This window comes from Vicugna pacos, chromosome 19 (assembly GCF_048564905.1).
Source record: "Vicugna pacos chromosome 19, VicPac4, whole genome shotgun sequence".
Taxonomy (NCBI): domain Eukaryota; kingdom Metazoa; phylum Chordata; class Mammalia; order Artiodactyla; family Camelidae; genus Vicugna; species Vicugna pacos.
This window is the reverse complement of record NC_133005.1, coordinates 22,007,800-22,035,654: the sequence shown is the minus strand read 5'-3', so window position 1 is coordinate 22,035,654 and position 27,855 is coordinate 22,007,800. Positions and strand designations below refer to the sequence as shown.

Sequence of the window (27,855 nt, the reverse complement as noted above, 5' to 3'; positions counted from 1 at the left end):
TAGCTATCCCTGAATCTGGGCAAGCGAGACACAGATGGGCAGAGGAACTTGCCCCATGGCTGGCCTGAGAGCAGCACTGGGGTTGGAGCCAGAGGATGTGCTCCCAGGGCCAGGCACTGGGCCACGAGGCTAGGCCGGCCTGTAGCTAGTTAAGGAGATGGACAAAATGCAGCGAAGACACACAGCCCAGCAGGTCGGGATGCACAGGATGAAGATGAGAGAAAGCAGGGAAGGAGAGTGAGCGCACTGGAGTAGGGTGAGGTGACGACTTTAACCAGGAGGTCTGGCAAGGTGACCTGTGAGCAGAGACCCCTCTAAGGCAGCTTAGAGGAATTACTAGTACCCCTCCTGGGTGTGGTACAAATACGGCACAAAACACGCTTATAAAGCACAGTCAATGCAGAGCAAATGCAAACTGCTATTATCTGGAGAACTGAGTTTGAATCCGAACTGGCTCAGCCACTCACCAGCTGTGTGTCCCGTGTCCCGGGCAAGTCAGCTCATCCCTCTGAACATCAGTTTCTGGAGCTATGCAATGGCTGCATGAGCCCTGCAGGTGACCCACCTGCGGGTCAGGGACCGGGGCAGGGCACAGTGAGGACCACCCTCCTCCGGCCCCCACCCACTTCTCTCCAGCCCGGCAGCAGCTCCTCTCCTGGCCCGCGGGTTCCCTGGTCCAGGCTGCCCAGGAGTCCTTGCTGTTTTTATTTTTATTGTTTGGCTCCACAGCTGAGGCCTCCAACTCCAAATGGTTCCTCTTGCCCAGAAAAATAGGTCGTTGGCAGCTCCGGCCTCCTGACAGGCCCCACACAAAGGCGGCTGGCGGGCCTGCCTGCTGACGCCAGCCCAGCCCTGGTGACGGGAAGTGAGGAGCCGAGAGGGCTGGGCTGGCGCCCGCAGAGCTGCGTCCCTGCAGGTCCCGGCATGCCCTGGCAGGGTGACCCTGGTCCAGTCGCCTTCTGTCCTTAGGTTTATTTTCTCACTTCTGGGGACACAGTGGAGTTACTGAGGCTTGGACGAGATGATCCCTGGAGAGGGGCCTGGGACAACCAGGGACGCCATCTCCCCACCTGTGGCGGCAAACTCTAGATGTGCTCCCACCACGGTTGCTTTCACATCTGTGCCACCACCGACCCCCTGATCAGGGTAGACCTTGTTATTCCCATTCCACAGGTGAAGAGACTGAGGCTCATAAAAATATTTTTTCCCCAAGTCACGTAAGTCAAATCGGCTCTCTTGGCTTCAAGGCCCTAATCCTCCCAGCCTCGCACTCACTCAAGTCTTCTTTCCAGCCAAGACTCTGGACAACAGGGGAGGGATGAGGCCTGACTTCTTTCAAAGGGTCCCTCTGGCTGCTGAGTGGAGAATAGACAAAGCTGGGAAGAGCGTGCCCAGGTGGGAGATGGTGGAGGCTCAGACCCAGGCAGGGGAGGGGCTGTGGAGTGCTTTGGTTCTGGATGTGGAGGGACGGTCCAGCTGGGGAATGTGCTGACAGGTTACACCAGGGAGTAACAAAGATTCGAGGACCAATGCCTGGATGGAGCCGCCCCTCCATCAGCCCTGGGCCCCTTCCCTTCTTTATTTACCCCGTAGCCTATTCCCATCCCATGACAGACTATTCTACATACTGACTTAGTTTGCCTTCACTAGAATGTCAGTTCCCTGGGGCAGCGTTTTTGTCTGTTTTTTCCGACTGCTGCATCACCAGTGCCCAGCACACAGCAGATGCACAAGTGCATGAATGGCTGGGATAGGTATGGAGGCTTTGATATGAGTCCAGGGCAGCCCAGGATGCCGCCTATGGAGGTGGTTGATTCACCTCAGTTACCTGCCATAATCTGCCTGTGTGACCTCAGGCAAATTGTCCCCCAACCTCAGCATAACCAGCTGCCCATTGGTCTCAATGACCTCCCAAGTCAGCCAAGCATGACTTTTATGTGGACACTGGGTCAGGAGAACAAGGCCCACGGCCCCATCCTGGGGTGGAGGTGAGGGTGTTGGGAAGCCTGGCTGGGCGCCTTGGCCGAAAGTGCTATATATAAATAGCAGCTGGTTCCATTATTATCCTCCCCTAATCCGCAGTTTCCTAATCCCAGGCAGGTGTGTGTGTGTGTGTGTGTGTGTGTGTGTCTCCGTCCATCCTGGGGAACGGTGAATGGCCCAGCCTTCTGGAAGCCCAGGCCAGGAGGCCGCCTCATCTCTGACCTTCAGCAGCAACCACAGCCCCTACTCCCACCCCAGATGTATTCGGGAGATGGGTTTTCCTAGGAACCCCTGGTCACCTTCATGGTCTCAGCTAGATGTGGCCTGAACAGTGGGAGACTCCTTACCCTCACCTCAGACACTAGGAGGACCCTGGTACAACCTCCTCAGCGGTGCCCCAATTTCACGCTCCCCTCCCTCCCGTCCACTCTCCACTCACAGCAGTGTGGCCTTTTAAGCACATAAATTAGACCACGGCGCTCCCCTGCTTAACACCCTCCAATTATTTCTTTGCTGTAGAATGAATGTGGGCGCTTTACCAAGGTCTGCAAGGCCACCCAGCTGGACCACTCTTCACTGGTTCCCCTCCAGCCAAGCTGGCCCCTGGGCCTTTGTATGTGCTGTCCCCTCCTCCTAGAACAGCAAATCCCCAAATTCTCACCTTGATTCAGCTCCCAGCTTCTTGGGAGGCCTTCCCCTTATCTAAATGAAGGCACCCTTTTTGCTCTGTAAGCTCGACCTGCTTGTTCATTAATTACTGCTGCTTGGCTATTTACCTGTCTCCTCATTAGAATATAAATTCCTTGCGGACAGGGACATTGTGTGGGTCACTGCTATATCTCCCGAACCCGAAGAAAAGAAAATCCTCTTGTATTCAAATACTGCCCAGAACCCTTTGGGTTCCCAAGGACTGCTGTCAAAGATTTGACTCATTTATCAAATGTCTGTGGCTCTTGGTACATGCTAGGTGCTTTTCAAAGTGTTGTACAAATATTAATTCATCTAATCCTCACCCCAGGCTTTTTAGGTTGACACTCCAGTTAGTCTCATTTCAGATGAGCAAACTGAAGCACAAAAATGAGGAGGTATTTTCTCAAGTCTACACAGCTCACAAGAAGTGGCTGGCAGGATTCAAACCCGGAGTCAGGTCCATGGTGGCACCCTGCCTGCCTCCTTGCACAATACCAGCACCAGGCATGTGACAGGGAGGCTGAGATAGGGTGGGGTAGGGGTCACTTTGCAAAGATCTTTAGCCTGGGAACCAGGAATTAAAATCCTGTTTCTACTCCAGGCCTTGCTGTGTGGCCTTAGGCAAGCTCACTCTTTCTCTGGGCCTCAGTTCCTGCTGGATTTATAGAGCCGGCCCTTCTCCCACCTTGCTTCTTTCATATGTCTTGATGGCTTTTTAAAGCCAAATTGGTCATTGCTTATTCCCAGTTAGCAGAGGGTCTTGGACTCCTTTCCCTCCCACAGGCTGGAGGCTTCTTTGGGCCTCTGACCAGAGCATTCCCACCCCCTATGCCTGATCTGGCTGCTGTTGGGAACACAGCCTTCCCTCTAGAAGAAGAGAGACTGAGGCTCTGTCCTGCCTCCAGGCCCCTTGTCCTTGCTCTCCTCCCAACCCCTCACCTTCCTCACCGCCTGTCATCTTCCTGAAGCCCAGGCAGGCAAGATCCCCCTGGCCCCACACCCCAACCTGGGCCTTCCCCACCTCTGAATCAGCCATCCTTGACAGAGAGGCACTTGGCCAAAAAAGAGAAAGAGAGAGCGAGAGCGCCCACCTCCCCAGGGAGGCCCAGACCCTTCCCCTCCGGTTTCCTGGCCACAGCCCCCCTCGTCGCTCCCTCTCCTCCCTGCGCCTCTTTTCCAGGCGGTACTGAAGTCCTTCCTACACACACGCTATTTTTGTACCATCACTCTCTCCTTCCTCTCCCCTTCCCCCTACATTCATTTACTTCCTGCTTTTCCTTTACCTCGGCCCAGCTCTGAGATAATCGGCCCCCCTGGCCCTCACCCACCCCAGAGGGGCCTTCAGCTTTGGGGAACAGGGGCAGGGCCGCTGGGGAGGGGCGAAAGGCACACAGCCTCCCTCCTCCACTTCCCCCTCATTCGCTGCCTCCAGCCTCCCGCGGCGGAAAGCGGGGACTGGCCGCGGCCAGAGTCCGGAGGCCGGGGGAGGCCGGCCGCAACTTCCCCAGTCCACCTTAAGAGGACGATGTAGCCAGCTCGCGGCGCCGACCTTAGAAAAACAAGTTTGCGCAAAGTGGAGCGAGGGGCCCGGCCCCTGGGCAGCCCCCGGCGGCGCTTCCACCGTCTCGCAGCCCTCGCAGGCGGCGCAGGTCCGAGCCCGGCCGGCCGAGGGAGGGGGAGAGCGGGGGGCGGCGGTTCGGGGCGGGGGGCAGCCGCGCGGGCTTCTGAACTGGCACATTGTTGGAGCCGAGGCTCGTCCAGTCCCGAGCCGAGCGGGGCGCCGGCGGCGGGGGCCGCAGCCAGGGCCCGGCCGCGGGTGCCAGGGGTGCCGGGGCCGCGCGCGCCGCCCTCGCTCCCTCCCTCCCCTGGGCGCGCAGCCGGCAGGCGCTCCGCGGAGGTGCCGGCGGGGCCCGAGCCCCGCAGCCTCCCGCGCGGCGGGAAGGAGGAGGGGGAAGGGAAGGAGGGCGCGAGCAGCGACCCGGACTGCGGGCCGGAGGAGGCGATCCGCGGCGCCGCGAGGAGCCCGGGCGGGGCAGGTGGGCAGCGGCGGGGGCGGCCCGGCGCCGCTGCCCCTCGCCCTGCCCTCGCGGTCCTCCCCTCTCCCGCGCTGTCTGTCTCGATCTGCGCGCCGCCTCGCTCACTCCGCGCTCTTTCTCTCTCTCTCTCGCTTTCCCCTTCTCTCGCCTCTCTGTGTCTCTGGCTCTCTGCCTGGCTCCCTTGGGTCTGTTTCCCTCTCCCGCCGCCTCTCTCGGGCCGTCCCTGGCTTCGTTTCTCGCGCGCTTGGGGTCTCTCCCCCTCTCCCCCTCTCGATCTCTCTGGAGGGGGGAGGGGTTCCTCCGAAAATCGCGGCGCTGACGGCGCCTCCTAAGCAGCTCCGGGCGCCCGTTCCGGGGATGGGGGGAAGCCCGGCCGGGAGGGGAGGTGGGGGGAGAGGGGGGAGCCTTAGTCATTTCCCCGCTCCAGCCCGCTCCCGCCCGAGCGCGCACTCACGGCCGCTCTCCCTCCTCGCTCCGCAGCCGCGGCCCATGGAGCCCGCCCGCCCGGCCCCCGGCCGCCTCGGGCCGCTGCTCTGCCTGCTGCTCGCAGCGTCCAGCGCCTGGACAGGTAAGCACCCCTACCCCTCACCGCTGCTGTTCCCAGATTGCGGGCTCAGGCCTCTCAGACCGCCCCTGGGAGCTACTCGGCTAATGTCCAGCCGTAACCAGGGTTACAGATGCGGAAACTGAGGCCCAGAGAGGGTCAGCGACTTGCCCAAGGTCACACAGCCAAGGATGGAAGACGGAACCCAGTCTTTCTTGAGTCGGACTGTGCGGCACTGCGCTGGGCACTGCGATGTATCCAGATGAGTTGGTTCGCCAGTCCCTGCCCAATCTGATGGGGGAGGCAGGCTGTCAACGGCTTTCAGAGCAGGGCGCCCCTGGCTTCTCTAGAAGCGGTCTCCCTAGACTTATGTTTTCCATATGTTTGACTTCAGGGTCTGAGAGAAGGGGGCAGAGGTCCTTCCAGTACTGTCTGGGAAGGAACAGAAGCCGGCTGTTGCAATTAGGGAAGAGTGAGCTCTCCCTCTTGTGTGCAGAGTAAAACAGTGTTAGTCTAGGGGAGGGAGAGGCAGGGAGGCCGCGGTAACCCTGGGGTGAGCTGCTGCGATCAACAGATCCTGATGTGAAAACACACGGCGGACTGTCCCCCAGCTTGCCCAAGCCTTTCATCAGATGGTCGTGCCCCCTGCTGCTCTGGCCCCCTCCCCCTTCCTCCTGCCTTCCCCAGGCTTCCCAGCAGCTCCCTGCAGTTCAGGTGCTCTGAGGGGCTGTTACCTGTGGCTCTGAGCATGTCTTTTTGTTGGCCTACATCAAACACCTGGCTGTCTCCAGCAGGCGGGCTCTGAAGGCTACCGTGTGTTCGCCAAGGGGTGAGGTCACTATTCAGGAGCCCTGCTTCTTAAAGGGATTTTGCAGAATCCCGAGTCTCCTGGGAGGGTGTGGGGGGTTAAAGGACTTGGTGGCAGGGGAGAATGGGGATCTCGTTTGTTGGCTCCTTGAAGCTGTGTTGTCGGCAGAGGGGTCTCTGCACCTCCCTCCCTTGAGGAGCAAGGTAAAGATGAGCTCGGTATCCACCTCCCCCCCTCCCTCTGCATTTGCCTAGAGACTGGTAACCATCTGATAGCAGTGAGAAAGGGAGAACTAGCAAAGAGTGGGTGGAGGGAGAAGTGGGGGTGGACAGCAGCTTCTCTCTGCCCCGCAGTTTCCCGTGAACCCCCGGAATCTACACAGGCACTCCCCCACCCCACCCCTGGGTCTTTCAGTTACAGTTGGGTCCTTGCTGGGCAAGAGGAAGCACTGATAGATTTCATTGTCTCTCTGGTGAGTCAGTGGCATCTCCAATCTACTCCTTCCTGCCTGAGCCAGCCAGTACACCCAGCAAAAGTCCCAGTCCCTGCTCTGCGCTGCCGTCCTTCCTGGCCTGGAAATGCACGAGGGGCTCTCACAAGTGTTTAATTTTCCTGGAGCAGGGAACTGGGCCCAAGTTAATTTCTAAATGTCTATTCCAGACCTCTCTCCAACCAGAACCCTGTGCTTCCGTCCCTGGCAAATGAAGGGTGACGCTGATTAACGAGTGTTCAGATGGGCAGCTGCCTTTCCCACGGCTGCCCAGGAGCACCAACACCCATTTCGTGAGCAAATTCTCCCCCTTTTGCCTATAAAAACAATCTATAAAATGGTAAAGATTAGGCTGTAAAACTTCCGTTCCAATCCATTCAGCATCAATAGCCTGAAAAAGTGGGAGCAGCAGAGAGGCCAAGATTAACTTTGAAATAAATAAATCTTAGGAGGTAAGAATAAATTTCTTGGTTAAGAGTGGTGGGGAAGGGGTGTCACCGCTAGAGCTCAGGGCTCCCAGCATCCTTCACTCTGTCCTATGGGGTCCTGGTCACTCTCGGCCCTGGCATGGAATTCACCTAGTTTGATTGAAGGATGGGGCTTCAGGCCTTTCTCTTATGGCTCCGGGCATGGAATTTATGACAAAGCAGGAGAGAGGCAGGACAGGAGGCAGGAAGGTGGAAGAAGGAGGTTGTCCAGTTTTCTAAGAAAATAGATTTGTTTGAGTGAGAAACTCAAATGTCAGGCTTAGGAAGGCAGCTTTGGATTGAGTGACTGCTAGTGTCTCAGGCAGAACTGTCAGCCTGGGAGGTGTCACATGATTGCTATAGTTTCACATGATCCCTGTTTGGAGGGGGCTGGTCATGTGAATTATCTTGATGGGGGCAGGCAGGGAAAGAAGTTTCTAAAGATTGCCTTCAGCACAAATGCTGCCAAAGGGAAATTCTAAAAAGATGCGGGTGAAGTCACCAACCTGTGTTCTTGGAGCCATCATAGGCCTGTTTCCTGAAACAACTTCTCCTTGGGAGATTCTGAGGCTGGGAGAAGGGCAGGGGCCAGGGGTTGGGGACACCTGGGCAGCCAGATTCTGCAGTAGCAGCAGAGACTGACACCGAACCTGCCGGCGCCTCATGTGACCCCCCCCAGGACCTTTGGGGCCCCTAATGGGCAGACTTCAGCTAAACTTCCATTCACTCCTCGCTGTGACCTGGAAAAGGCCAGGCCAAGCTGGGGTTCGGGCTTTGGGGGATAGCTGTGTCCTCTAGTGAAACTGACCCTTGGGTAGAGGGTAGCATACTGGTGACTCCTCTGTGCTTTCCTAAGTTCGTCTCACTTCCTCTTTCATGAGAAGAGCAAGGCAGGGGTACTTGGGTCCTAAAGGGCTCAGTCTGTGAAAGGTCCTTTAAGGCCTCGGTGTTCTCTGGGTACATTCTGGCCATTCATTATTCCTCTACCAACCCCGGGGAGACGCGTGATGTGATTATTCCTTTACTTGCCATCATTCGGCATGTATGAAGTCCTGATGGGAACCATATGTGAGAGAAGGGAGGAGAAACCGAAGTTCCTTGAATGTTAACCGTATTCCAGGCCATGTGTTGAGCACTTGATCTGCGTAATCTCATCCATCAGCAAAGCAAAGCATGAATTGGCTGTTATCCCCATTTTGCAGAGGAGGCAAATAGAGCCCAGAACTGGAGAAGTAACTTGTCCAAGGAGTGAGTGGTAGGGAGCCTGGGTTTTTAGTCTTGGCCTCATGGCCTCGTGGCTGAGGAAGTTCAGTGATTTCATCAGGGTGACTTAGTCCAAGCTGGAGGGAGCAAGAGGGGCCCCCGCCCAGCTCAGAGGGAGGTTTGTGGAAGGGTTTCTTCTGGGACAGAAGTTTTTCATTGAGTCACAGTCATTTCTCTGAAAGTGCCCTGAGGATGGAAACACTGACACCCCATAGGCCCTCCTAAACGACAGCTCATGGGAGCAAGGTGGGTCCCGTCAGAGCCCCCTATCTGGGCTGCCGAGCTCTGGAGCCCCCAGAGCTGGAATCTTCCTGCATCTTCCTGGTGCCCTTTGCGACAGATGGAGAGGGGGTGTGTGAGAGGAAGGCAGTCTAAAACTGTTGTGTGGATCCCACACGCACTCGCTCGCTGCTCCCAGTGGCTCTGCACGACAGATTATTTTCTTATTTGTAGTCCTTGGCTGATGAAAGGTACCCCCCTCCCCCGCCTCTTTTTAATGCACTCAGATTTCTGGTCTGTCAACACAGTTCTGATCATGTCACTCCCCTGCTCAAAACTGTTGAGTGGGTCCAAGTTTTCTTTAAAAAAAAAAGAAAAACAAACCTGCAACAGGGCCTGCGCTCCCTCCCTGACAGACCCTGTTTCTCAGCCACGTGTTTTCCAAGCAGCTGACCTGTTGAAATGCTGCAGGATAACCAGGCTTCCTCCCTGCAGCCAGAGCTTTCCCGGCAGCTTAAGGACATTGGCACCTAAGAGATTCTAGAAGTCCTGCAGTCGTAGAAGCTCCAGCCGGACCCTGTTTGCTCCATGGTTCCCCAAACATATGAGTAGGAGGCATTTGGTTTGTTTAGCACCCATTAACACGCAAGCTAACCCAGTTTGGTAAATGCTTTTGTACAAATCCACGCCCTCAGCTGAACTTTCTTATCTCTGTGCCTTCGCTCATGCTGTTCCTGCCACTAGAGATGCCATTCCCTGTACCTCCTTGTCTTCATATGTCTGAATCCTACTCAGCCTTCCATTTGTGCTACCTCGTGTTCCATGGGATTGCTTCCTCCTCTGAACCATCACCCCAGGATTTATCTGAGGCTCCTTGTCGCTTTCCCCTTGTTTTATCACATATGAGTGCATGTTTAACTCTGGTTCAAATAGTGCTTCTGCAATGTAGCCTCTCCAGGTAGAGATGCAGCATAGTCTGGTGCTGAGACTCAGGCTGGGAGTCACCCCTCAAGGTGACTCCCAGCGCCGCTACCTACTTGGATAAATTTCCTGAGCTCTGTGTCTCAGTTTCCTCATCTGTGAAATGGAGATGACAGCAACAAATGTATTTCGAGGATTAAGTCAGCTAGTACAGGTATAATACTTGAAGCCAAGCCTGGCACGTAGGAGGCGCTCAGTCCCAGCTCACTGCGCGTGACATCTAGCCAGTGCTGTAAGCGTCCTTGTTTTGTGCTGCTGGGTTTTCCTTACCTGTGGGAGTGGAAATGACCCACGTCAGTTCTTGTACATAGTAGTGCTCACAAAACAACACAAGCTGTTGAGAGTGAACAAGAGCTTGGTGTTTTTCCCTGTGGCTTTTGTGTGATCAGGGGAGGGCAAATTGAGCGGAAACCTGACTGGTGGGATTAAATAGTTACTGGGACTGAGTGCCGAGGGCCCGGCCTGCCTCTAGGTGTCTCTGTGGGATCCACAGGTCTGGAATCGTGGATTCTCAGACCTGGAAAGCCTGAGGGGACCCGAAAGAGCCGTCAGTCCACGCTCCTCACTCTCTGTGGGGCTGAGAAAAGAGCATCCCTGAGGGAGAAAGAGGCCGGCCGGGCTCACACAGCGGGTCTCTGGCAAGGCCTGGGTAGCATGCCAAGCCCCCTGTCATCCAGACCAAGGCTTTTTAAAACTGAGCTGTGCTGGAAGTTTCCATCATTAAAGCTAGAAATCTGACAGGATCCCAAATTCTGTGGGAAATAGCAAAGTAATAATAATGGAACCCATCGTTGCTGGCCACTTACTGGGCTGAGCGCTTGGCATGGAAGATCCCAGTGGTACTCACGGTGACCCTGGGTAGTGTGCCTAGTTATCATCAAGTCCATCCAACCAGTGAGGAAACTAGGCTCAGAGAGGCACAGCAGCTTGCTCAAGGCCACACAGTGAGAGGCAGAGCCAGGATGACGACTCCCAGCAGCCTGACTGCCACACCCACGCTGTTCACGTGGCATCCCTTCGCCCTGACAGGTAGAGACACTGAGGCCCAGGGGTGCAGGCATCCTGCCTGCTTGGCCCCTCTCATATTTCTGTCAGTCAGTGTATCCTTCTGGGAGGCAGAGGTGGCGGGTGTTCCCAAGATGTGTTTCCGTCCCATACTGAAGAAGGAAGTGTCTATTTTCACAGCCGAAACTGCTTTCCTATTGACTGGGGCGTTCCTGGGACAGGTCTTCTGATGGAGCTCTCCGCAAGGTGGGTTTTCCCTGCCAGGTGTCTTGCCAGGCCCTCTGTCCAGGGATGCAAAACAGCTGAGGCGGAAGTTGGCCGTGGTATAGAATTGGTTCTTTGTGTCTGTAAGATTTCCTGGCACATCCGTTTGGGGGCGCCGGGGGTTGGATGGCTACAGATTAATGCCAGGAGCTGAGGGAGATCAGGTGCGCGAATCAGGAGGAAGCTTGGAAGCCGGGAGTGAGGGATGAGCCTGTAGGCGGAAGGGACAGAGCTGGAGCGTGTGGGTGACGGTGCCAGGTGGTCTCTAGGCCCCCATTCTTTTTTTTTTAATTAAAGTATAGTTGGTTTACAATATTGTGTCAGTCTCTAGTGTACAGCATAGTGATTCAGTTGTACATATATATATACGCTCTTTTTCATATTCTGTTTCATTATGGGTTACTACAAGTTATTGAACATAGTTCACTGTGCTGTACAGTAGGACTTTGTCGTTTATCTGTTTTATATATAGTAGTCAGTATCTGCAAATCCCAAATTCCTAATTTATCCTTCCCCCATCTTCTTTCCCCTTTGGTAACCATAAGTTTGTTTTCTATGTCTGAGTCTGTTTCTGTTTCATAAATAAGTTCATTGGTGTCATTTTTTAAGATTCCACATATAAGTGATACCATATGATATTTGTCTGTTTCTGTCTGACTTACTTCACTTAGTATGATAATCTCTAGGTCCATCCATGTTGCTGCAAATGGCATTATTTTATTCTTTTTTATGGCTGAGTAGTATTCCATTGTAGAAATATACCACATCTTTTTTATCCAGTCATCTGTCAATGGACATTTAGATTGCTTCCCTTTCTTGACTGTTGTAAATAGTGCTGCTATGAGCACTGGGGTGCATGTATCTTTTCAAATTAGAGTTTTCTCTGAGGCTATGCCTAGGAGTGGGATTGCTGGATCATATGGTAGTTCTATTTTTAGTTTTTTAAGGAACCTCCATACTGTTTTCCATAATGGCTGCACCAAATGACGTTCCCACCAACAGTGAGGGAGGGTTCCTTTTTCTCCACACACTCTCCAGCATTTATTTGTAGACTTTTTAATGATATAGAACCCCCCCTCTTCTTCAAAGCCCACAGTGTCCTCCAGAAGTGGCAGCCTGTGCTGGAGGGAAATCATGTATGATGTGCTAGCCGAGCTGTGAATCCTTGCTGTCTCTTCCTTATCTTTTTATTTTGGAACATTTCAAACATTTGCAAAATGAAGAATGGTGTGAGGAACCCCAGCTTCAGCACTCACCTGCCATTTGGGTTTCACCTGCCCCTCCCTTTTCTTGGTTTGTGGTTGTGGGGAGGATTATAAAGCAGACACTGGACATGAGGCATCATTTCATCCATCGATACTTGGATATGTGCCATTTTCTAATCCAGTGTCTAATACAATGAGCTGAAAAGCATACAGTTCTTCATCCCCACTTGACAGGTAAGGAAACTGAGGCTCTCCAAAGCCAAGCTGGGCTTTACCCAAGGCCACATAGCCAATGAGAGTTAAATAAAGCTGGATCTAAACCTCAGTTTACTCTTAACCACTTTTCCATCCTTGTTATGGTCATTTTAATCTTTATTCGTTCAACAAGTAATTTTGAGCATCTGCTGTGTGTAGGGCTGGCTCTCGGTGCTGGGAATACACCCACAGACAAAAATACCTGCTCTCATGGCGCTGACAGTCTAGTGAGGAAGGAACACAGATCCAAGTAAACATTACAGCAGGTGGAGACAACGTCTATGCAGAAAACTAAACAGGATAAAGTGGATAGAAGATTGAGTGGGAACAGAGGGCCTCTCTGAGGAGCAGAGGTTTTGATAAAACTGAGGGAGCAGCCATGGGAATATCGGGGGAAGAGCATGCCACACAGAAGGGATAGCAAGTGCAAAGGCCCTGAGGCTGGAATGGATTAGCTCTGTTCTGGGAACAGCCAATGAGGTTGGAGTTAAGGGAGACAGGCAGTGGGAGAGTTAGGAGAGGTCAGGGCCAGACCAAGTAGGATCTGGTTCACTGAGCACTTGACTTTGAACATGTGAGGTCAGGTGATAGGATCTGTACATTATCTCATTGAATTCTCACCACAGTTCTGTGCGATGGGAAGTATTATTATACCCACTGGGCAGATGACGAGATGGAGACTCAGAGAGATGAAGTGACTTGCCTCAGGTCACAGAGCTTTTAACTGCAGAGCTAGGATTTGGGCCCAAACCCCTAAATGCTATAACATCCTCATTGCTGCATTCCTATTTTCACTCTTGCCCCCTCCAGTCTTGTTACCCATAGCAGCTGGAATGAATCAAATCCTCTTTGGTCCTGCTCCAGACTTTCCAGTGGTTCCCACTGCTCTGAGAATAAAATCAGACTCCTTACCATGATCCATGATGCATGGCCTTTTCTGGACCGTGTCCATCTCTCCAGCCCCAACTAGTACTACACTCTCCTTCCTCCATGGGCTTCAGCCATGGCGGTCTTCTTTCTGTACCAGCTTTCAGCCCTCATCTGCACCAGCTACTTTCCCACCTCAGGGCCTTTGCACTTGCTCTTCTCACCTGCTGGAACACTTCCGCTGGCCTTTGCTTCCTTTAGGTTTCAGCTACAATCTCACCTCCTCACAGTTACCTTTCCCAACTGCCCCATTCTAAAAGTGACTCCCCTGTTAGTCTCTGTTGAGAAACAAATTCATTTTTTTCTTAGCACTCCTAGCCTTTTCTGTATTTATTTCATTATTTCAGCCCTGTTTCCCCCACTAGAATGTAAGCTACATGAAAGGAAGAACTGTGTCTGTCTTAAACTCTCCTGGGCCTCCTGGGACCTTGCACACGGCCTGGTAATGGTAGGCGTGTTAATGCATATTGGTTGAATGAGGGATCAGGTAGGTACTAAGACCTTCCTACTAAAAAGGAGGCTCAACCATGAGGTCCTAGAGACAGTAAATCTGGTCGGAAAGCAGAGCTGTGCCCTAACTACTGGAGCGTCCCACCTCTGTGGTGGGGGCCGTGACCACACCACAAGTCCCTGCCCATTGTGATGAAACAGGGATTCCTAAGATATCAGGAGGCACAAAGTATCAGTGCCAGCTGGGCTGCAGGGAGGGGTCCAGAAACCCCAGAATGGGTACTTGAAATTTCATCTCTACAGTACGGCTTTCCCCAGTGTAGGCACCACGGTGAACGGGCAGGCAAACCATGACATGTGATGCAGTTTGGGCTACACTCTCCTGGCCGGGCTCGGTTTGGAGGGCTTGAGTCAGCGCCTGCCTCCTCCAAAGGGCCCTTCATTGCACAAGGCGGTCTGATGCAGTGGGTGAGGACGCAGGTGGAGTCAGACTGCTCTGCAGCCGCGTGACCTTGGCCAAGTGGCTGTACCTGAGTCTTGCCCTCTGTGAGGTGGGGGTGGTGACAGCCCCGCGTTGCTGGGTCCTTGAGGAGGTTGGTGAGGTCTGTTGTGCTGCTCGTAATGCCCATGCTCAATGCTCGTTAGCCATCGTTACTATTACTGTTACTGTTGTGTGATCATCATTTCATAGTTGGGGCTCTAAGGGGCAGGTGGAGTCCCCCTCCATCACCTGGAATCCACTACACTGCTACTCTGGGCCTCAGTTTCCCCTCCTGTGAAGCAGACTCAACTTGGCTGCTCTCCTGCTGGTCCCTTCCGGCTCTCAGGCTCTAGCCCAGATGCCTGTTTTTCCCTGCTCTGAGCCTCAGTCTCCCCATCTGCAAAATGGAACTGCGACCACTCTTTCCTCCTGCACAGGGACTGTGGAGGGTTAAGGGAACTAAGAGCTGTGGAAAGTGCTTTTGCAAACTGCAAAAAGCGCTATAAAAGGCATCAGCGAATAGTGTCAGCTTGGGGAGAAATCTCGTCCGGAGACTATCTGCTGTCAGCAGCAGAGTGTGCTGAAACCTTGGCAAATGTCGTTTAATAAGCGTGTGTCGCTTTTAAGAGGGCCTTCATCTCAGCTGGGAAAATGTGTGCACGTCCTTGGCAGCCTGAGAATCCAGAAGCCTGAGCCGGAGGGGACCTGGCCGCAGGGAGAAGAGATCGCACAAGACACCTCTATGTTTGAGTCCTGCCTCTGCCCCTTCCCTGCCCCTCAGGGTCTCACCTGTAGGAAGAAGATGCTGACAACAGCACTTGCCTCATGGGCTCATGACAGTTAAATGAGGGCTTCCTCTTATCTGGCCTCATCCATATGTTGCACCTGTGGGCTCATGGCCGGCAGCACCTGGGCCTGCCTTAGAGGAACAGTTGGGCCTGGAGGTTGGGAAGGACACCCCTGGATTCTCAGCCTCTCCAGTCCTTACTTCTGGGCCTCAGTTTCTCCCTCTGCAAAATGGGGAGGTGGAAAGAAGATCCTTAGGTTGTCAAGGTACCAAACGCAGTGGATGGTGGGTGTTGGTGCCTGTGCGTGCTCTCGCAGCCTCACCTGTCCCCCACCCTCAGGCGTGGTGAATACGAGGGGTGCTTACAGCACACACATCTTGATAGTTCTTTCCCTGCTGCTTTGCAAACAGGGCGCACTGTGAACATTTCTCATCACCTCCAGGTCCCTGAACCCAGCAAATGCCTCTAGCCCTCCCTGCCTCCCAGACTCCTGCCAACAGTGTGCACAGCTTGTTCGCAGGTCCAGCTCCAGGTGGTCTTGTGCAAACATTGGGCAGAGCTGGTTCTGCCTCGGAGAGAATCCTTTGCTTCTCAGGCTGAAGGCCGTGATCATATGTCATCCCCTTCATCCTTAAATGTCCGCTGCCTGGAAACGCTGCCCTTTAACGCTGCCCTGCACCGGGTGCCTCCTCTGTGCCCAGCACGGCACTGAGCTCTCTACACACATGAGCCTGTTTCATCCTAGAACAACCCTAGTGTTATTATTATTATCTTCCTTGTCCTATGGGTGAGAAACCAGAGGTCCAGTGGGTTAATTTCCTGGGGTCTCATGAGTGGCAGAGTTAGATTCCAAACCAGAACATACATTTAACAAATGCCAGGCACTGATATAAATCTGGGAACATACACTGAGGAACAAAATAAGTCTCTCTCAAAGGGCTTATAAGTAAGTCTAGGGTAGGGAGATGGATGCTAATGAAATTGACAAATATCTACATAATATGTTGGGTGGTGGGTAATATGTAGAAAAATAAAGCAAAGGAAGGGATGTTGGGGGATGGGTAGTGTTTTATACGCAGCGCCAAGGAAAGCCTCTCAGGCCTGAAGCAGGAGAGGGAGCCAACATATTGATGATGAGTGTGAGGTAGAGGCAGTGGCCAGTGCAAAGGCCCTGAGGTGAGCAGAGAAATCTGGCATGGTTGAGAGCAAAGCTGCAGGACCCTGGGGGCCACCGGAAGGACCCTGGGTCTCACTCTGAGTGCGGTGAAGTCTGCTGGAAGGTTTTGAGCAAAGAAAGGATGTCACCTGGCTTAGGTTTTAGAGGCTCCTCTGGCTGCAGGGGGAGGGCATGTTGTAGAGAGGTGAGGTGGCGCGGGAGGCCAGTTTGGAAGCTGAGATGAGGATCTAGGTGAGGGATTGTGGTATGGAAGTGGTGGTAAGAAGAGGGCAGAGTCTGGCCAGATCTTGGAAGTTGAGCCACTAAGCTCTGCTAATAACATGTGGTCGTGGGACGGGGAGTCGAGGAAATGTGCAGATCTCAGTCCAGCTCTTCTAACTGCTGAACCTCTGTCCTTGGGAGGAGAGAGACGAGGGACCCCTTGTTTACAGGTGAGAAAGTGCAGGCTTAGAGAAAAGCGACTCTGCCAAGTCACCCCACTTAAGACTGAGATATATGGGTCCTCTGGTCCCAGAGCACAAGCTGTAGACTGTTTTGGCACCTTAGGAGTTTACCTGCTACATAGAGGGGACTACCAGGGTCTGCCCTGTCCCAGCAAGGATATGGACAGTGCCCAGCTCTCTCAGTTGCCTGAAGAGAGAGCACCCTGGCCCACTGGGCCCGCCCCCACCTTATTTCAAGGCCATGAGCATCCGCATTTGCACTGATTCCAAGGCAGGTGGTAGTTTCCGCTGCAGCACCTGGGGCACTGGTGGAAACCTTGGCAAATGTCATTTATTAAATGTGTGTCACTTTTAAGGGGGGGCTTTATCTCAGCTGGGAAAATGTGTGTGCATCTTTGGCAGCCTGAGAATCCAGAGGCCGGAACTGGAGGGGACCCGGTCACGGGGAGAAGAGATCACATTTATCGGGTGGTACCCGTAGAATGCTCCCGGTGATGGCCTGCTTTTCAAATGGCAACTGAAGCCATCCTTTTGGGTGTTAGATTAGCCTAGTCCAGGCTGGCCCTATTTCATCTTGCTCACAGCCATTGAGCGTGCCCCAAAACTCTGCTCTGGTCCTTGAATTGTGCCGAGCCCTTTTCCCTCCTCTGTACCTTTACTCATGTGATTCCCTCATCTTCAATGCCTTTCCTTCTCCCCAGCCTCTGTCAGCTTTCAATACCCAGCTCAGGGGCCACCACCTCTAGGAAGGCTTCCCAGATCCCACTCCTCTTCCAAGACCCTATCCCCAAGACTCTTCTTGCTCACTGATCACTCTGCACATGTTCTTTGTCTGTGTCCAGGACTCTGGCCCACAAGGGTGGGGACCCATCTTACTTGGCTCTGTGTCCTGTGACATCTAGAACAGGGCCTGGCAGTAGAATGAGTTTTGAAAGGGCGTGAATGAATCATTCTGACTCCAGAGGAAAATCAGCTCCCAGCTGCAGCAATCAGATCCCTGCTACTCCTCTATCAGAGCCCCAAGCTCCCCGCTTGGGATCTGCAGAGTCTACACAGTCCTCCGCCCACGCAGCCCTGTCCTGAATCCAGCCTGGGGACCATCTGCCCCGCCCGTGGTCCTGAGCTCCAGCAGGGCACTCCCATTCCGGGCTGGCCTCTTCACGGCTGTGCCCTGCGGCTGGCGCCCAGTAAGCAGGTGCTCAGTAAAGGTGTGAGCCTCCCGTCAAGAGCAGGACCCTGTGCCGGGGCCGCGCAGGGCCCTGTCCACCAGGGGCTGATGACAGACTTGAAGGAAGCATCTCCCCCGCCCTCCTTCCTCTCCCACCGCCCTGCGTGGGCCAGCACGTTCACAACTGGGCACACTTACGAGCATGGGTGTGTGGACACATGGGATGTATGTCGTGGTCCCTACTTGTGCTGTGGCCCCTGCCCCCCCCGCCCCCCAGCCCTGAGGTCAGCACACACACCGTCGCATTCATTCATGTGTATGCTGTTCCCATCGCACATGTGCCCTCCCTGCACACACACCCTCTACACACACACACACACACACGCACGCACGTGCTCATCCCGCTCCTACACCCCTGCCCGCACACACATCCGTATGCTCCCACCCGCTCATACCCCTCCCGGACACCTATCTGTTCACACCTCGGGCACAGACACACCCTTTCACGCCACTGACAGGCTCACATCCACGTTCACATACTCTCCTGTGCACAGTTCAAACCCCTTCTGCCCCTGTTCCCCTCTGATACACCCCTGAGCTGCACTGTTGCACGTTCCTACACACAAAAGCATCTTGTGCACACGCTCATGTGCATACACTCCCACTCAGTGCCCCATGCACACGCGTGTAAACGCTTGTGCTCAGCACACGTGCACACGTGTACATACTCCCGCATCTGCCCTCTGTCACTCCTGTGTGCGTACTCCCGTCCACACTCCTGACTACACACTCACACAGCTGTCAAATCGTAACTCAGAAGATGCCAAAGGCGGCACTGATGAGGTGCTGCCGTGTTGGGGGGATAAACCAGCAGCTCCCCGAGGATGGCCAGTAATAATCGTAGTCGGGGAAGGGGGTTGCTGAACACCGGGCACTGCCAGACCTCCAGCCATAGCCTCCCAGGCCCCAAGCTCCTTGAGTCTGTGGAAACCTGAGGGGTGGCCTCCGGCCTGTCCCCGAGGCCCCTGCTCTGGGGGCCTACCACTTCCTGGGGGCAGGCCAGCTGCCATTGCGAGTGGCAGTGAGCGCCTGTCAGGGAAAGGCTGGCTGCTCCTCCGCGTCCTGATGAGACAGGCTCTGGAGGAATCACAGCCAGAGATCACAGTGGCCCTGTTTCCCTCCTGGCACGTTTTGGTTCTAAGTTGATTTGTTTTTTTTTTTTTTTCTATTAGAAAAGCATCCATGCTTATTTTTTCACTTCTGATGAAATTGTTTTCATCTTTTCTTCATCTCAAAAACTACGCATGAATGTTGGAAAGAAAAATCAAAGATATCTTCCCAAGTCTGATGGTCAGTTGTCAGTCCCCGTCTCTCACACCCTCCTTGGCCTTCTCGTGGAAGACCCAGTAGATGGGTGGTGGGAGAGCAGGTCATGGGGATGGGGGCAGGAGATGGGGTCAGAGATGCCAGCAGGAGTCCCTTGTTTAAAGGATTGGGGCTCATTCCAAGTGTAAGCATTGGAGTTAGTTCTTTCAAGTCTATCTTCTCCACTCGTGTGCAGGCTCAATGAGGCCAGGACCCAGCCGTTCAGCAGCCCTGAGCTCAGGGCCTGGTGCATAATAGATTCCAGTAATGCATCACTGACCGGCCCTGCGCTGTGGTCACTGAGTTCCTCTTACAACAGATTCTACCCACTCTGCTGACTTCTTCCATTAGATACTCACTGGTTTTATTTCATTACTTTAATATTTTTCCAAAAGCAATAAATGTTCATGCAAAGAAAGAGAGAGGGAGAGAGAGACTTCAATATATTATTTACTATGAAGTAGAAAACTTGGCTTCTCCTGTGCCAGTCCACCCCAGTCCCATTTCCCAGAAGTAACACACCTGAATATTGTGGGGTTTACCATTCTAAGCCTTTTTCCTAGACAATTTGATTGGTCAGGCTGTAAATATTTACTGAGCATCTGCTCTGTGCCAAGCACTGCATCAGGAGCTGGGGAAGATAGCAGTGAACAAAACAGACAGAATTCCTACAAGGGAGGTTCATTTACGTAATAAACACACATGTAACATACACATTACATGTATAGATTTTTCTCATTACAAAATGGGATACTGTAAATTTTCTTTGGTATTCATCCATTTAGAAAATCTGAAAATATCCAAAATAGAAGGAAAAAAAGAAAACCCCATCAGTTTTAGATTCATGATCCAAAGAGAGTTGCATTTTGTAGTTTTGTATGGTATTTGCAGTGGTTTATTTATACATAGTTTATTTTATACGTACATAGTTTATACGTAGTTTTAGTCTACTTTACAAAGTCATGATCATACTGAAAGCAGTTTTTCTTCTTTTTTATGGCACAAGTAACACAAGCAGAAACCATGAAAGCAAAAGCCCTTGGAAGTCTACTCACAATCACTGCTGTTCTTTAGTATCAGATATACATTTTTGTCAAAATTAGAAGTTTGGGATCACACTGAAAACATAGATCAGTAACTGACTCTGATCTCATGATCTATTTCTGTGTCGATAATTATAATCGTTTCATTACATGTACACTTGATCATCACGTGGGTTGACCATCATGGCATCAGTCAGTCTCCTTTTCTTGGAAACTAGGATATTTCCAATTTTTCATTTTTATAAGAACACCTGAATGAATGAAGCAAAATGTTTGCACATATCTTTCGTAAGTGAGTATGATTTTACTTCGCTTTTATTCACTCGTCCTTTTAACAACATCAAAGTGTTGATTGCAGTTATCTTTGATGGTATTCTATGGGATTATTCTGTTTATACTGTTTTGTTTTTTTCTAAATACTTTGCAATGAACAAATTTTATTTGCATAACCACCATGTCATTTAAAATTATACCATGCAGAAATTTCCAGATTACTGCAGTTTTCATGGTGATGATTTTTGATGGCTACCTGTAATTCCATGGAGGGGACAGGCCACAGTTCACTGGAACCATCCGGTGTCAGCGACCACTTGGGTTTTTCTCCAACTTTTATACAGTTCTTCTGTGGGAACCCTACACCATATTTGAGGTTATGTCCTCGTGAAACAGTCCAGCAAAGGCTGGTGAACATCTTTCATACCTATGGTCCATTCTGCCACATTCTGGACACTGCTTTCCCGAAAGGATGTTCCCACTCTCACCAGCAGCGTGTGAGGCTGCCTGTCCAGCTTCCCTTCTCTCCTGGATACTGTTCTGGCCCCTGGATAGTCACTCTCTCTGCCAGGAGGGCAGGAGAGAGCGGGAAATGGGTTTGTCAGTGATGCCAGCGTGATGACCCCAAGCCCAGAACCGCAGGAGTGATTTTTTAACAAGCCCGCTTCCCAGAACAGAACCTGCAGAGAGAAAGAAAAGCAAGCGAACTAGGGAAAAACTCTGCTGGAAAAACACACACTCACCCAGATTAAAATAATATTTGGCACTTACGTCGCACTTTTAAAATTCTTCAAACGCTTTATAAACACTAGCTAATTAATTAAGCCTCCTAAATCTGGCTGCAGTTGGTGGAGAGAGCTTGAGAGGAGCTAAAAAAAAAAGGGGGGGTGGGTAGGGAGCAGCCCTACACCACTCCAGATTTTATTGTCGCCTCCCTGGGTGTGACTGCGGGCCTCCGGCTCAGCCTGGCTCAGCCCGCCGCGGCACCTCCTCTCCGGCTCCCACGGCTCCCGCGCCAGCTGCTGACTCACAGCCCCGCACCGTGGTATTGATATGGGTAATAATAACTGCCATTTATTACCGCGTCTGTGGGCCCGGCGCCGTCCCAGGCTCCAGGCTCGCGCTGTCTCCCAGATCTGCCTGTAGCAGCGCCTTTAACAGATGAGGAGAGAGGCTCAGGGAGAGGGTTTGCCTGGGAGCACGTGAAATCCTTCCTTCCTTCCTTCACTAATGTGATCACTCAACGTGCATCTATTGAGGGCCTGGTGTGTGCCAGGCAGTGTTCTAGGCAGGGGGATGGAAACAGTTCCTTGTGGATCCTACGTCCTGGGGAGGGGTGTAGCTCAGTGGTAGAGCATGTGCTTAGCATGTGTGAGGTCCTGGGTTCACTCCCCAGAACCTCCGTTAAAAAACAAATAAATAAATAAACCTAAATACCTCCCCAACCACACACACACACAAAAAGGGTTGATACTATGCCCTGGTTGGGGGGAAACTGACAGTCCAGAGGAGATCAAGTATATAATAATGCATCTGGTAAGAATGGGAACAGAAACCATGGAGGCACTTATGTCCAATGTGTCATGGTCTGCAGTCATCACAGTCATATCCTGGGGGTGGGTGTTGGGACCCCACTTTGCAGAGGATGGAGTGGAGGCCCAGGGAGGGCAGACACTGAGCTGGCTTGGGGAGGGGCATGCTCGCGCCCAGGCCTGCTGGCCCCAGCGCCCCTGCTTCCTCCAAGCCGCATTTCCAGTTCAGTCTCCCATGTGGAATGTGGGCCCACTGGGAATGTTCCTGGCTGGATGCTCTTGGCAGCTGCTGAGCCACCTGGGATGTCTCAGGGTCCTACCTGCCTCTGTGGGCCTCTTCCGTGTGCCTCTCACACACCGGGCCACCAGCTCCACCAGAAACCCTGCCCTCCGCGGACTCTGGTTTCTTCCCTGCACCATGAGGGTGGGGCCGCTGTCTGTCACCTGCCGAGGGAACTGAGCAATCCCTGGCGTGAGAGTCAGGGCTGGGACCGTGGGCAGGGGGATGAGAGGCTGGTCCTGAAGCCCTGGGCTTGTCTGCAGTGAGGGCAGGCGGGAATCTGTGGGCCTCCCCTCCCTTGGATGCCCTGCCCCTTTTCAGCAGGTGGTTCCAGGCCATGGGCTGGTGGGCAAATTCACAATGTCTCTCCTGCTCAGCCAGAGGCGAGGGGGCTGCTCAGGGCATCGGCTGCAACCCTGGCTGATGTCCAAGGCAAAGGTGGACTAGATCATGCCAAGACAGGGTCACTTCATGACCAGGCAGAGGCCAGATGGCCTGTCTATATCTCCACCAGGCTGACACAACACTGTGTCACTGTCTTATTCTCTCTTTTTCCCTCTGTCTCAGTCTCTCACTCCATCTCTGTCTGTCTGCCCCTCCCTCTGCCTATCTCGTGTGTGTGTGTGTGTGTGTGTGTGTGTGTGTGTGTGTGTGTGTGTGTGTGTGTTTCTCCAAGGTCTTCACGACTGCTACTTTCTCCCCCTCAACCCTGTTCTGAATCGGGGCCCCAGCCACATCTCCCCCTGAACATCGGTAGCACCTCTCACAGCATCTTCACCCAACCTGTCCACCTTCTTACTGTGTCCCCCTTCCCCCAATCTCCTGGGAGCCCCTGTTCATGTGTCCCAGTCCTCTCTAATTTGGGGTTCAGGCCCCTGCCCAGCACAGACCTCTAGGACCCCTTCCAGCTGTCCAGCCCTGGAGCACTTGAGGCCTGACTTGGGTCCAACCACTGTGTGTCCCAGCATCCAGCCCGGGCAGGCCTGCAAGAGCATCTGAAAGGGTTGGTGGGAGTGAAGTTTGAGCAGCGGACTCATCCTCATTTATTCAGTGTGTGATGAAGCAGCTTCCCTGTGTCCGCTTGGTGCTAAATGACGTCCATGTGGGATCTCACTTTCTTTTTAGAACACGCGAAGGTCTCGGGCAGTCTGCCCATCTTGTAGATGAGGAAACGGAGGCTCTAAAGCAGTGAGAAACTCAGATCAGATGTGAATAAAAGGTGAGCCAGGTCTCAAACCAGGCCAGATGGCTCCAAAGACTAGACACTTTTTTTTGACACTGTCCCAGCCTAGACGTGTGGTCTGTTCCTACCAGGGATCCATCAAGACAGGGCTGTAGTAACTGACAGATGAGGAGACCAAGGCTCGGGGCGGTAAAGGGACCTGCCCAAACTAAGGGCAGCACTCCGGTGACGTGGTGCCGGGCAGGATGCAGCCCGGACACTTGGAGGGGTACCTGCGGAATCTTCTCGGTCGCCCGGGTGAAGCCAAGGTCACACAGCAGTCAGCTCTGAGCCAGCACTCGCACCCAAGTCCTCCGACTTCACTAGTCCACAGCCTGAACCAAACCTGGCTGCTGAGTACGGCTTCCTACTCAGGGCCTGCTTCCTGGGCCAGACCCGGAACAGAATCCAGACTGTTAGTAGAGCCCCCTACGCACTGTGCTGCCACCTCTGGGCCTTTGCCCAGGCTGTTCCCTCTGTCAGGAACACTGTGCCCTTTCCTCCTGGAAATTCAGATTTGGATTCAGAGCCCAGCTGAGACATGAGTCTTCTAGAGGAAGTTCAGGAGTGTAGACCTGCTCACTGCCATGTCATTTACCATCTCTGTGCCTCAGTTTCCTCATTTGTGTTGGGGTCTCATATTACAGGCTCTTTGTGAGAGTCCACATGCCATGGTAGCTGCACTGAGCTGAGTTCAGGATGGGCTCACGGTGCTTTAGGTCAGTGAAAGCTGCTGTTGGTAAATACGGGAGAAAACCTACCTGATCACATGAGGAGGAATGAATAACTGCTGTGTTTCCCTCCAGGAGCGGTGGCTCAGGAGCTGCAGGTGACTCAGCCTGAGACATCAGTGTCAGTCGCAGCTGGAGAGACTGCCACTCTGCGCTGCACCACGACCTCCCTGATCCCCGTGGGGCCTTTCAGGTGGTTCAGGGGCACAGGGCCAGGCCGGGAGTTAATCTACGATTTCAAAGGAGGCCACTTCCCCCGAGTAACAAATGCTTCAGACGCCACAAGGAGAGACAACATGGACTTTTCCATCCGCATCAGTAACATCACCCCGGCAGACGCCGGTGCCTACTACTGCGTGAAGTTCCAGAGAGGATTAGCTGGTGACACGGAGTATAAGTCTGGACCAGGCACTCGGCTCACTGTGAGTGGTGAGTACACGTGGGCCCCTCGTCCCCTGCTCTGTGACAACGAGTCAACAAAATGCCCTCCTCTCTTTGAGCAAAAATAAGAATCAGGTGCAGCAGTGGGTGCTTTATCATGACTGGGTCATGATCTGATTTCCCTCTTGTCTACAGGGAAGTTGAGGCCTGGAGAGGTCGTGCTATCTACTCATGGCCCCACAGGTGGTAGAGGTGGGAAAAGTCTAGAAACCCAGGCTGCCTGGTTCTACATCCCTTGACTTTTCAGTCCCGTCCAGCCCTTTGGTTCCAGGGATGAGGGAGCTGAAAGTCTGAGTGACTCGCCCCGTCATAGGGCAGACCTCACCTGCTGCCTCCAGAAAGTGCTCCCCTCAGAGTGGCTGAGTCTTCTCTTTATTCAGCACTTACTGAGCACCTACTGTGTGCCCGGCCCTCCTCTGGATGCCACGGAATCAGGGGTGAGCAAAGCAGACAAGGGCTCTTCTCCTATGAAGCTTGTGTTCTCTTCCCTTCCAATGCGGAGAGTCCATCCAGGCCGGGGAAGGGCGGTGGGGAGAGTGTGTTTCTTCATTTCATCCTTAGAGACATCACACTGAGAAGAAATAACTAAGGGCACAGATTCCCTGTTGACTCTGACGGCTCTGGTTGGAGGAGGTACCCAGAGGTTGGGTGTTAGCACTAGGAAAACCCTCATGTGACTCAGTCACTGAAGGCTCAAAGCAGAGCTGGCTCATCTCAGAATGTCCCGCACCCAGGACAGAGGTTCCCCATGTGGCTGACTTAGGGGCTGCCCCACTGAGGTAGCAAAGGAGCTCATTTAGGGTTTTCTGTCAGAGGCTCAGGATCCCGAATCCTAAAATTTCAGCACAGGAAGGACTTTTAGACACGATCCACCCCAGTCCCCTGTGTACACAGGGGGAGCCTGAGACCACAAGGTGACAGGGGCCCAGACCACAGTCACATGGCCAGTGCATGAGGGGAGCCTTCCAGAACCCAGTCTGACCGAGGCCAGGCTCCTTCCTGCACTTTTTGGACACTGGCTCCACGGAAGAGCCTGGCACATAATAGGTGCTGATGAAAAGCTTGTTAGACCAAACCATTGAACAGGGAGCATTTTTATCAGTTTCCCAAAGGTTCAGAATGCCCCTCTCATTCTGACCCTGAAGCTAGAGGTGACTGGGGACCTCTCCCAACTTTCAACCACATGATGCCAAGTCTAGCATTCCATCTCAGCTGGAGCTGCTCCTTCCTAGACTGCCCATTGTTTCCACAGCTACAGAAACCGCATTGGATGGAGAGCGCATCTTTCCCTTTACAGTCTCCTGTTGATGGCTGTTAAGTTGTTCCCGATGTCGAGCTATTAAAACAGCGCTTCAGTGGATAACCTTGTCCACGCATCACTCTACTCATGGGGGGATTACCCACTGGAAGTGGCATTGCTGGGTCGCAGACTGTGTGCATTTTAATTTGTGGATATCACCAAATTTCCTTCCTAGACGTAGTACAAGCGAGTCCTGCTAAATCCCGGGACATTGGCAAGGAAGCTGGCTATTGCAGATATCACTAAAGTTCCCAGGGGGTGCGTCCCCTGCACAGCCGAAGACAGCTAGTAACTGGCTCCGGTGCCACTCAGACCTGCTGCCTCCCAGGAGACTGTCATCCTCTTCCCCAAGCACCTGCCCAGATGATTCCCTGGATAAGAAAGGAGGGAGGCAGGAGTGGGTGAGGGCCTGTCAGAAGCTGAATCTTCCTCCTGGCATTTACTGCCTATAACCAGCGCTCTGAGGGAGGGGCCATCTGTGCCCCTTTTACAGATGAGGACACTGAGGCCCCAAGAGGGGACCTGGCTGGTGAGCAGGTAGGGAGCCAAACTTTGAACCCCAAGCAGCCTGACTCACACCCAGCTCTCTGCACACCCCACTGTGCTTGTCAAAGTGGGGAGAAAACTCCACCCTCTCCTTTTATATCTTGTATTGTTCTGTTTCTCGGCAATAAGCATTTTAAATAAAAAAAGTCCTGTGTGAGATGGGGCAGCCTTTACAACCCATACCAGACAGACAGACACTGCAGTGTCTCATGACGTCCTGAACCTGCTCCTATGAGGCAGGGCTCAGTGCACTTAGAAGCCCCAGGAGTCCTTTTCTCCCTGTTGCTGTGATGTCACCCCTTCACTGAGCGGCCTGCAGGAGCAGCTCCGGGAAGGGGAGCAAGGACAGAGCAGAGGGGCCGCTGCATCCCAGCAGCACCGGGCACGCCCACTCCTGGCCCCGCAGACTGAGGATGAGGAGGGGGCGGTAGTTCATACTAAATGCTGGGGCCTCACGTGGACAGAGTTCATATTCTAGACTCAGGTGTCAGGAGCCCGTGTCTCCCCCTTGTTGCTACAGGGTCCCCAGGCCTGGGCCCTTGAAGGGCACTCCTCCCTATTCTTGCTTGAAGTCAAGAATCTCAGAGGGAAAAGGGGAGGGTGATGGTCAGTGTGAGGGATCCGGAAGGTGGGCACTTGCTCTGTTGATGAACATGAAAGCTTGGAGGTGACGGGAAATACTTCTGAGACACGGTGTGGGGGTGCAGTGAGGAGACAGTCCCTTCATTTCACTCAGCCTCAGTTTTCTCATCTGTAAAATGGTGATAATCAGGGTCTCCTTTTAGGAGAGTTGAAAGGATTTGAGGTGCTCTGTCTAAATCAGCAACACAGAGTAGGCATCTCCCAAACTGAGTTTGTTTCAAGGCTGTGACCCACTTCCCTTTGCAGGGCTTACTGGCCTGTGGAAGGATGACAATCACACTAACTTTGCAGGATGTCCTGAGGGTACGATGAGCCTGGTGACAGAGCAGCCCCTCAGTGAGCGATGGTGTTGTCCCGACAGGCTGGGCTCTGGGCAAGTCTCAGTTCCCGTTAGTCCTCAGTTTCCGCACCTGTGAGATGGTGGTAATTCTGGCTGTCTTTCAGGGTCTGTGACGGCTGGAGAGGTTCTAAAAGCCCCTGTTGTGGTGGCTAGGGTGTAACTGAGCCTCAGTGCACAGTGGTTGCGCTCCTAGGCCAAGCCCTGCTGCCTGGGCTCCCATTCCAGCTCCGCCAGGTCCTGGCTCTGGGACCTCGGATGCGTCCCTCTCCGCACTGGGGCTTGGGGTCCTGGTCCGTCCCTGTCAGCACCGCCCTCCCAGAGCCGCTGCAGGGACTGAGTGAGGGATCCATGTACAGAGCTTAGAGCAGAGCCCGGCACAGAGTACCTTTTCCACCAGCATTAGCTCTGATGTGCCGTAGCCGGAGGCCTTGGACAGCTCACTCCGTACAGAACTGAGTATAACTGGGGTTGGGGTGGGGCCGGATGCTTTCCACCT

At 53.3% G+C, this 27,855-nt stretch overlaps 1 protein-coding gene across 2 annotated transcripts in view; it reads left to right on the top strand.

Annotated features, from left to right (window-relative positions):
* The first annotated feature begins 4,031 nt into the window (after positions 1-4,031).
* LOC116278112 (tyrosine-protein phosphatase non-receptor type substrate 1-like) overlaps positions 4,032-27,855 on the top strand; it is a 44,023-nt gene continuing 20,199 nt past the window's right edge. Inside the window, exons 1-3 of one of the 2 annotated variants that reach the window (XM_072943944.1) lie at positions 4,032-4,322; positions 5,190-5,277; positions 24,166-24,519. In XM_072943944.1, coding sequence (XP_072800045.1) covers positions 5,199-5,277; positions 24,166-24,519 — 433 coding nt within the window. In that variant the 5' untranslated portion in view covers positions 4,032-4,322; positions 5,190-5,198. Of the gene's footprint in view, positions 4,323-4,493; positions 4,710-5,189; positions 5,278-24,165; positions 24,520-27,855 lie in introns of those variants that run through there. The other variant, XM_072943946.1, reaches the window with a different exon arrangement.